General features: G+C 38.5%; 1 protein-coding gene across 1 annotated transcript; it reads right to left on the bottom strand.

Annotated features, from left to right (window-relative positions):
* Positions 1-3,230: 3,230 nt before the first annotated feature.
* Positions 3,231-5,795, bottom strand: LOC150082895 (cell adhesion molecule Dscam1-like). Its single transcript, XM_090378312.1, is given in 2 exon segments — positions 3,231-3,537; positions 3,540-5,795. Coding segments are annotated over 2 exon segments (2,292 nt in total). The 3' UTR covers positions 3,231-3,501.
* Positions 5,796-11,459: the final 5,664 nt, after the last annotated feature.

Genomic DNA, 11,459 nt, shown 5'->3' with positions numbered 1-11,459 from the left:
TTTAATGTTCTTATTTATCAGTTGTCGTAAGAAGCTAAATACCTTAATAAATTATGTACGAAATGAAACCGTGAGTATTAAATTATTACGTATGAGTTTTAAGTGACATAATAATTCTTTTTTTTAACTCGTTTGGTTCACCGAAATAATTGGTTTTTTGGAGAGTTGTCATCCTAATGTTCGCGACTGTCTTGCTTCCTTATGAGAACCATTCGAATGAATGGTTCTCATAAGGAAGCAAGACAGTCGCGAATGAATTGTAAAACACGAATTTAAAACATTGATATCTGAATGAAACTGAAAGTGCAGTATTTTTGATCAAAAGTTAATTTTTCTAGTTTTTAATGAAAATATTCATTTATGTATTTATCCAAATCAGTGTAAAGCGACTACTCCAAAAATTGTTATATTATAAGAAGCACTATTATTATTGTTTCACTTCAACAATTCTGTTTTGCAACATTGAAACATTTTCTGAAAACGGAATTATTTCAAAATCTGGAATATGTACAAAGTAGCGAGGACCGAATTGTGAAGAAGGAGTAATATTTGTGACACTGCTTTTTTGGTTTATGGAACATTCACCGACAAATTTACCATCGATGTCTTGAAATATCACTACCCACAGTATCTTTCAGAATTTTTCTATGTGCCGCTGGAATCTCGTAGACTGACACCGCTTTTGTGCTGTCCCGTAAAGCATTTATAGGGGCCTTTCAACCCGAAACTCGCATAAACGTAATATATTCCTGTAAGATTGTATAGATGTTGAGGAAGACATTCCATAGGGAATCCGTACATTATGCCACAAGTGAATCCACTGTTCGACTCCCGAAATGTATTGTTTCCTGTAAGCCATTTATGCAATCCTGTTTGTGGGAGATGAAAAACATCAATTTTTGGTAACAACCATGTCCGAAGTTCATATTTTCTGGACATAGTCGGTTGCTCTGACCAGGGATGGGTAACCTTCGGCCCACGGGCCAACTCTGGTCCGCGAACGTGCCTGTTCCAGCCCGCGGTTGTTTCAAAATATGTATAATAAGCTGCCCCCCCCCATTTATTATATATATTTTTGAATTAATGGAATTTCTGACGGAAATTTATAAAATAGCCTGCGTATTGCTAAGACATATATCGATCGAGATATCAAGTCACTAATAAAAATAAACAATATCAAGTCTCTCATTAAATATTATAAAAATAAAATATTTCAATTTTTGTTACTGGAATTGTAGTTGTATTTTGTTACTGTAATCGTATTTTTATTTCGTTTTTCTTATTAATAAAATTAATTATATGTACGTGTATGTATACGTATTACAATAAATAACAAAACTATTTATGATATTTTTTTCATTATACACCATTTGAATAATTCTAAAAATCGTGGAAAGCTAAAATTTTGGCCCGTGTGTACCTCACGGTCGTTTTCTTTTTTTTTTTCTTTTTTTTTTTGCCCACCCATATGTAAAGGTTGCCCACTCGTGCTCTAGCCCGATTAACTTGGCTATGACATGAAAACAGCAAAACATTCTTCCCATTCCAAAGTAGACTATAATTTCTGGAAATACTTTGTCAGCGAACTTTTTAAGCAGATTAACATAATCATAAAAATAGATGTAATAATTGCACTACGGCATTTTTTAATAGTTCTTTTGTTTTCTTGTAAAAAAAAACACTCTTGGTGAAATAAGTAATAAATCGTTTCAATGTTCTGTGGCTGAAAAGACACTCTTTTTCTTTTAGAAGATCGAAGTTGTATTCTAAGGTTGGGAGAAAATTTTACCTTAGTGGTGTCGTCTTTTATGTAATTAAAAATCGATTTCCCAGTTAGTTGATAGATGAAATGTCCGAGTGTTGCCTGGCTGTGATTTTTTTTTTTTTTTTTTTTTTTAACAAAGAAATTTCTATATTTTTTTGGCATAATTAGGGCTTAACCTCAGCCTGTACGTAGTATAATGGCGGTCACGTTTTTGCAGACTGCCAGCATTAAAATGATCCTCCACAATGCATTAATTGCAAGAGGCGTAATAAAGATTCAGATCATTCAGTTAGGGGCAGTAAATGCCCTGAATATCAAAGAGCTGTAGAAATGATAGAACAGCGTATGAATAACGCAAGTAACTGCTTCAATAATGAAGACAGATCATACAGTTTACTCTTCATTTGATCTTGATTTTTCTGTATCTTTGTTATCTGGAGGAATCAAAATACTACAAATTAGTAGTCAACGTTCTTCAGTGGCTTCGGATGAAATTCGAATGGTGGCCACAGAAAATAACTTTGATCTTATTTGTATCCAGAAACCTTTCTATTCAGCTCAGGCTGTAGTCTGACCTACAAAATTATGGGTTTTTCTACTAGTTTTCGTGTGGTAGTCGCAAGGTATGTACCTCCAAAATCAGCAATAATTATTTGCAATCAGGATTTAGTGATTATTTCTGTTACTGGAATGTGTTCTGTTAATGTTTCTTGTGTCCTAGTTTCGGCACGTACATTTTCTTTTTATCTTGTGTCAATGTATAGTCCTCCATCTGAGAATATGCAGATTGCTCTTCATAAATTGGACTTGATCTGTGCAAAATTTTTATTAACACTTTTATTAACAAATGACTTTATTTCTAAGTCAGATTGAAAATGAACCTCATTAGCGATGAGTATTACTTCCGAGACTGCAAATTACAGGCAATACATGAACTGGGCGGTAAAACCATCCTGGCATTATCCTGGACGTATCAATACCTTTATAAAAATCTCACTCCAAAACACAGTTATGAAAATATAAGAAAAAAAAAAGTGAAACGATTTTACGTGTTTCTTAAAACGGTAGATAAAAATTTACACGGAACATTATGATACAAGATGGCGCCCTTCGCACAACATTACTGCAAATAAAATAAAGTCTACAGAAAAAATATAAAATACTAACTAATACAAACACTCTTAGGTTGTGTAAAAATGGGTGCAGCAACAGTACCCACCTTAATTCCAAAGTAACTGACAAATCTATCAAAGTTTCTTTGCATAAAAATGGTGGACCAAAAAACAGCCACAGCTGGTTACTAACTAACAAGGTCAGGCAACATGACATAAAGACAACACTTTCTTTTCTTACGATGACAGAAGAGTTGTCAGTTCTTTCGTCACTCACGTAATCCAAATGTAGTCGTGAAAAAGTTCAACATAATAAATCCCACGTGCTTCAAACGTGGACGCATGTTCGTATCCACACATCGCCACGCTTGGATAAACCAAGAGTCAAATCCACACAATTGAGCAACAACCACTGATAATCGCCGATGAATATCCATCACTCAAAAATTTAACGTCACTTTAATGTTACTCTTGGTCCACGTCATTTCAGGATGATCCCACAGCTTAGGAGAAACAGCAACAGTTTTAAGAGTAGCTTTATTTGAAGTGACAAAAAAAGGTGGTCGGGTAATAAGTATACTGAACACTTTAAGAAGTGTCTCACGACAGCGTCAGTTGAAGGATTTACTGAGGTAAATCGTAAATGTGGTCCTCTCCTCTCCTCTCCTCTTCAGGGATTCTGTCTTTGGATAGGGAGCAGGTCTGTCCCTTGGATCCTTTGGAATGAATGTTTTAAGTTCTTGATTTATTCCATCTTTACCTTCTAGCTCTGGATCATCTGCCATAGGAATTGTGGCATATGGCGAAGGATAATGGTCCGGTGAACCCAGAGGGTCTGGGGCCACAAGAGGTCTGGTCTTGTCGATGTCCACATAACGCTGCATGGTTCCAATCATGGCCAGATGTTTTTCGGCTGCTAATGCTCTTTCAAGATTTTGTCTACTTCTTATTTTCCTGACACAAATACAAGCCACAAGGACCACGACAAATATCGTTAGCACCGATGCCGCAACAGGCACTAATACAGCAACATCCAGATAAGCCGCAGATCCATTGGGACCGTAAGATGATGAGAACGTCCTCCTCTCTCCTCTTTCTCTGGTTTTAACAGCAACTATTTCACTGGGGTCACCTCTTCCAAACTGGTTTGTTGCCGTAACATAAATCTGATACATTTTCCCTCCATGTAGGTTAGTTAATGTGTAGCTATTGTCTTCTGGTGCAGGCACAGTCACTTCTTGCCAATGTCCTAATTCTTCCCTGAAGAAAACAGTGAATCCTGATACTGGATGTTCCGTTTTTCGAGTTGTCCATCGAAGACTTACAGAATGTGGTGAAGTAGATAGAACGAATAAGGATGGAGATTGTGGAAGATCTCCATCAAAAGTTCGAACATTCATTTCATGGGACGATGGGCCTCCCCCTGCTGAGTTGGATGCTTTTACCACCACCACATACTCAGTGGCCTTCAGAAGGTGGGTAAGAAAATATTCTTGTTCGGCATCGGGTATATAGTGCACTGTTTTGTATGAAGGCGGTTGGGTCGAGTCACGCGTCTTGAATCCAACATAGTACTCTTTGAGTTGACCATTCCAGGAGTCTCTAGGTGGTGGCTTCCACGCAACCCTTATAGTTGACGATCCTCTCGCTTCCACAACAATATCAACAGGTGGTAAACTTGGTTCTTCTTCTCCAGTTTTGAATCTGACAGCTTCTGAAGGATTTCCTCTACCAACAGCATTCTCAGCTACTATTTTCAAAATAAACGACGTTCCAGGATGTAAATCTTTAATGAGCGCCGAAGACTGAGAACTGGGTGCGGAAATCTCATTTAGTCTGTGAGGAGAACCATGGTCCCTCCAGTACTGAAGGATATACTTTTTTATTGGGCTGTTTCCGCTGTAGGGAGAAGCCCATGACACACTCGCTGTTCGGCTCCATACTTCACGGACTTTCACATCAAGTGGAGGTGCTGGCGTCTCCATCACTAACAGCCTGGTCTTTCTCTCGTCATTCCCGTACTCATTTTCGGTGGTGCACGTGTAAAGCCCCCCATCTTCCCTTTCAGTGGTGCGTATAATCAGTTCTGATACGATACCTTTAGCCATGAGTGTTTCAAAGATCTCGTACCTGCTGTCTCCAGTCTTTGTTAACTTCACTTTGTCCCTAGTCCACGTTACCGAAAGTGGTTGGTCCCCTAACGCTTCGCACTGCATCCTTGCGCTTTCTCCTTTCCTTGACGTCACGACCGCAAATTTTTCCTCGAATCTGGCAGGTACATAAACTGTGATTGTAATGTTTTTCTTGAGACTTGGTGATATTCCGTTCGAAGCCTCGCACTCGTATGCTCCATTATCACGGGAAGATATTTTGGAGAACTGCAGTGTGCCGTTAAATGTCATAATAGTGATTTCCTGTTCTGAATAAGGATATCTTTTCCAGGTAATGCGGGGAAGCGGAGATCCAGTTGCTCTGCAGGGAACAGACACCATACTGTCTTTCATTGCTTTGATATCAGAAGGCTCTTCTAACCAACTTGGAGGAGCTTCAACTTTGAGGAGTGCAGTGTACTGTGACGAACCAAATGCATTTGTGACAGTGCATGTGTAGTTCCCATCACTCTGCAAATTCACTGGATCAACAGCTAAGACAGAAAACTCTGGATCATGTTTTATACGAATACCAGGTTTTTCTTTAACTACTTCACCATCCTTAGTCCAAGTAAAAGTTAGAAGTCCTTCTGCAGTTGTGACAAGGCACGCAACGGATATTTTCTGACCAACTCTTGGAGAACCTTGGAAACTGAAAGGCTGAATAACTGGTGAATCTGAACTCGTGCAGCTTTTCAGACTAAGTATGACAACAGCTAGCGTAACCAAGACATTGCAAGTAGCTTGGTATAAATCTGTAGATCTCATATTCCTGTTATTGCAGTGCTATTATTTTAGATTCTGGATTCTTTTAATGAGTACTGAAATTGTAAGTTCAGAAGTCACCTAGAAATACTAAGATATCAAATATTTTTTGATAACCATTGCTAACTTTGTGAGCAGTTGCTTGTTGTAGCAAGCCATGAGCGATAAACATGGCTGCTCTGAAAATTTGCAAATTGTAATTTAATCATCACTGCTAATTTTAATGCAAAATAATTATTTTGGCATAGTGGTTTCACGGATGACAGGGGTGTTCATTTGGAAGGTTATATTTTATCATATAACCTGTATGTTCAGAATCTCCAGAATAGGCCTTATACCGTTTTCTACCCTTAACGGCGAATCAGATATTGAGGTTACTCTCACTTCTGTTAGATCTGCTAATTTTATTACCGATTGGAATATAATTACTGACTTGGTGAACAATGGTCACAGAGCCATAACCTTTTCTGTTAGACCTCAACACGTCCAGGTTGAGGTCTAACAGAAAATTGTGATTCAAGATCTGAGGAGATTCTCAATAAATAGCATCAAATGTGTCAAGTTTAAACATTCTTTGGACTTAAATTTTAACAGTGATTCTTTTGTTGACCTTAGTGGTCTTTCAGCTGAGGAACTGATATATTTTACTTAGTACAACATTTTCAACACTACGGAGTATTCAGCTAAAAGAAAACAAATTAAAAGAACCCCTGTCCCTTGGTGGACCCCTGAATTGTCTGTCCTACGACAGCAATCTCAACACGCTCGACGAGCTTATCAGAGATTTAATTTGTTTCGTCAAGGCTTCCATACATTCAAGGAGGTGTACAGAGAAAAACGGAAACAATTACACCGAGCTATTACGAGGAGTAAATCATAGTGTTGTCAGGAATTGGTTAAACAGGTGGGAAATTCTGAACCTTGGGGTTTGATTTACAAGATTTCAAGAAACAAATTAATTTCTGGTTATATTTAAAAAATTGTTACCGTTGGGAACCAGGAGTCGTTTGATTGGATATCTTCTTTTGAGATGGTAATTGCCAGTTTATTCCCTTTGGACTCTCCAGAATTTGACATTGCAGAACAGACTGAGATTCGTACAAGTAATGAAAATCACTTAGGTCCAACTGATGTGGAATTGTTCACCTTGATTGATTTGGGTGCTGCAATCTCAAAGTTAAACACAAAAAAAGTGTCCAGGATTGGACTTAATTGAAAACCAGGTCCTTGTGAAGTTCTTTGATTTATATCTTCTGAATGTATTCAACAGAATACATTGTGATTACTATATATTTCAGGTTATGCGATCCTATTTTAAAGACAGATTTGTTAAAGTTTGTGCGAAACATCTCTCCTGTTCATCTCAGGTGTATCGAGGTTGTCCACAGGGGTCGGTTTTGGGCCCCTCTTCTTTGGAATGCTATGCTTGACCAGTGGTTGGTCAGGCCGCATGAAGGATATGAACTAATTTCATATGCAGATGATTTGGTCACTATGGTGCCAGGTAGATCACAGTTAATACTGGGGGAGCGTGCTCAGTCTATCGTCGACGATATATTGTATTGGTCAGCAATTAATAAATTGAAGATTTCTTCAAGTAAATCTAGTTTTATGGTTTTCAAACGACAGTTTTGATCATCATAGACCCCCTAAACTTCTGAAAGCAATTCAAATCCCTTACGTGTCGCAAAAGAAATATTTAGCAGTGATACTATATGACAATTTAGGATTTCAAGTCCATGTAAACAGAATTGGCCAAACGTTTAAAAATTTCACTATCTGTCATTAGAATTTCCAGAACGGAGTGGGATTTAAACAAAATGACTCTAATGTTGTACTACAAAACTGTATTCTTACCTATAGCAGCTTATGCTGCCAGCAGTTGGTGTCATGCAGTTCCCAATGTTAAAATCCGGACAAAATTGCTATCACTTCAACGTACGATGCTTTTGGCTATTGTGAACGCTCCTCGTACTGTTTCAAATAATACCCTACAGATTCTTGCGGGTACTGTTCCTCTGGATTTTCTTATTCCTTTCAGAGGATTAATCTGCAAACTTAAAAAGGGAATCTCAGTTACCATTATGAATACATGTGTATCTACTGATCCTGCTGCTGATATTAAGGTTGAGAAGACTAGAATGTGAGAAGTGCCTTGATGGCTTTTAATTTTTTTTTCATTTATTTACACACCCAAATATTATGTACAATCTCAAGAAACATATACAATAATTTATATACAATTTTATGTACATTTTCATTCTCATATATAATTATCCTAGCATATATATTTTTGTTCAGAATACAGTTGAGGAAACACTGTACAAAACGCGTGTGTGTTCCGGTATCAAGGGGCCCCTAGGCATAGCCCATCTCCACCTAGTGGATCTGTATTGAATGTAGGACCTCTGCAAAGGAGCAGCCAACAGCTGGGCAGCTGCTGCCTGGTGCCTGCCCACATGCACGAGTAGCTGGGCCTGGGTTTTTTCTTCTTTTCCCCTTTCTTCCTTTCTTTCTTCCTTTTTTTTTAACCTCTTACATGCCAAAGTACACAAAATCCCGCACCCACTGGAGGTAGTGCAATACCAGTGGGTGCCAGCTATCCCGCTCCCAGGCTGTCCAAGCCTTAGAGCCCGCAAAAAAAAAAAAAAAAAAAAAACACCAAGACTGCAGCTCCAAAAACCCATTGAAGTCACACAGCCAAGACAAACATTTTTAAAGAACTGCAGTTTTCAATAGCATTATATATCAGTTACCCTATTAACTTTAGCATTAACAAGGAAATAAACTGTTAACATTGATTACACTATTTACATTCCAGTGAGGTTTACCACTCTCTCTGATCAGTTCTAGCAACAGAATTTGTAAATTATTTACAGTCGTTTTTACAGCAATATTAGTTGTTACTTACCAATAGTTACATGTATTTCTGTTTTATACAATTGTAAAGACTGTCCCGTAGTCTAACTGTTCAGGAAATATATAGTCTGATTTAATTTCTTCCCTAGCAGAATCTGAGCTTGTAGAGTACGGCTATAAAAGTTCCTCAAGGCGATTTCCATGTAGAGAGTTCGCATAGTATTCCTGAGCTTTACACACCCAAATATTATGTACAATCTCAAGAAACATATACAATAATTTATATACAATTTTATGTACATTTTCATTCTCATATATAATTATCCTAGTATATATATATTTGTTCAGAATACAGTTGAGGAAACACTGTACAAAACACGTGTGTGTTCCGGTATCAAGGGTTGCCTCTCAAAGAAAGGCTCTGAGAACAGTTCTTCTTGCAAAAACAGCAGCTTCTACTATTCTAGTAGAGGAAGGAAAACCCATAATCTTATGGGCTGCCCCTCCCACTTGTGAAGAATAAAATGGCTCCTGGATACAAACAATGTCTATACAATGCTCCAAGGCAATCACCCTTATTTCATCAGCAACTGGCCGACAGCGCTGACCATTTATTTGCAAAATTTTTAAATCACTATGTCCTTGCAAAGCTCCAGAGGTAAAATCACAGAAGGAGTTATTATCCATGACTGATGCGCATGTTGCTAATTCCACTGCTCCCATGTACTCAGGACACTTAATGTCCCTTACGGAGTGATTACAATCTCTGTTTCTTCTCTTACAATTAATACTTTGTGGAGGGTCCTCCTTGTGAGGGCACTCAGCGAAAACATGACCCCCATTAGCACAGTGACCACAAGAAACAGTCTTGTGTGAACATGACTGTGCACCATGTCCAAAACCCAGACATCTAAAACACTTGTTCACCACCGTGAATTTCCGAAACCTATGGGAACCGAATCCAAGGAAAATTCTTTCATTATGAAACAAGCATTTATATAATCGAGGGCTGAAACCAATGACCCAATTTGTTGCATTAGTTCCAGATCCAGAATTAAATCTGAATGTTACTTCATCTTTTACCTCATCCTGGGTAAATTCATAATCTTTAAAATTTTTATAGTATAAATCCTCCAGGATTTCGTCTATTGTAAACTCTTTGGGCACCCCGTATAGAAGCACTGTTGGATCTGACATTTTAGGCCTCTCGATCTATAGACCAACCTCCTTTAAAGCTGAAACATTCCCTGTCCTAGTTGCATCTTCTGAGTTTGTGGTTTCTAATAAAACCCCTTTATTCCTCAGGAGACGAATATTTTTAATCTTCATATTCTTATAATCCTTCTTAATTGTATCTGCCACCGCATTCCTGACGTCTTGACTCGAAGTCAAAGCAGAATTCTCTGTAGATCTAAGTATAACAATGTTTTAGGGTCCGAAATACCACGCGGACTAACCGAGGACACAGGCACAACCTTATCTGCAGCTGCAACACCCATTGCGTGCCTCACAGTAGCCTCCCTAACAATAGTATCACCATTAGAATTCTCACAGACCAAATTCTGCCTAACTGCATCAGCAAATAATCTGTGAGGAGCTGCCCGTTTCTCCATTAGCTGATCAAAATGATTTGCCTTGATGGCAGTGTGGCAGAATAGTTGGAACGACAGTAGTTATGGGTCTGTTACAAAGAGGTTTATTCAACAGGTGGAGTTATCCTCTTCCCTCGCTGTTACACCTTAGTTTTCTCCAACGATGCATACTTCTTTCCTGATGACTGGACATAGTTCAATCAAAGATAAATTGTTCAAACGCCTGGTTGGAAAGGGATCCATTTTGTTCATGTGGAACTTGGGAGCATGTTATGTTTCAGTGCGTGCAATATGAAATGGAACGCTTAAACCTGTTTTCGCGGGTTCCAGATTTGACGCAGGATAATGTTGCAGTGCTTCTTCGATCCTCAGATTGTTTTGCTGCTTTTCAGGACTTCTCAGCCTTGGTGTTTAAGAAGAGACTTCTCTTGAGCTCATGCATTTCATAGTCGCGGTGAATCTGTGATATTCTTGTATACGGTGATGCATTTGGAACTGTATGATGGACTTTGCTCTATGGAATTTAATGTTTACATACCATCTTGAGAATTTTTTTTCTTTTACGGCAGTTCTTGTTACACGCTGTTAACAATTTTTCCCAGATTACCTGGGTAATTTACTGTTATCCTACCAGTTAGTTTTTTTTTTTTTTTTTTTTAAGCTGATACCGGGGACTGGGCATCCTGGGTAGGGGATTGTTTTATGCTGGCATCCGACGGTATTGCACTACCTCTGGGGGATACGGGATTAGTGCAGTAGAGAGAGAGATAGTAGATCCGGGTCCTGCTCCTTATGCCAAGGACGGGCACTAGACAGCAGCTGCCCAGGAGGCGTTAGCTGCTCCCTAGTGGTAAAGTTGCCTGATACAAACAACAACAGAATACAACGCTGCCCTCACATACGTACACTTCACACTTTTTCAAGCTCATTTTGTAGATTTTCTACACCATCACAGGATTTCTAGGTGTAGATGGGCGATTGCCTAGGGGCCATCCTGATTCATGAACACACACACGTAGTAGTGTGCAAATAAATTTGCTGTTGAGTTCATTTATTTCATATTGTGAATGTCCTTCGCCGCCCGTTGCCCCTTTATCTCAGATCAATGCTCTATACTTCTCTAGTTGAAAAGTGCTTGTTATTTAAAATATATACCATTCGCCATGTCCGGTACATTTTTATAGTAAAAGTAAAGTAAAATGCAGCCATTATCAAC

This window comes from Mastigoproctus giganteus, chromosome 7 (assembly GCF_048544385.1).
Source record: "Mastigoproctus giganteus isolate SK-2022 chromosome 7, ASM4854438v1, whole genome shotgun sequence".
NCBI classification, from domain to species: domain Eukaryota; kingdom Metazoa; phylum Arthropoda; class Arachnida; order Uropygi; family Thelyphonidae; genus Mastigoproctus; species Mastigoproctus giganteus.
The sequence above is the reverse complement of the archived record's forward strand: the minus strand, read 5'-3'. Positions and strand labels throughout refer to the sequence as shown.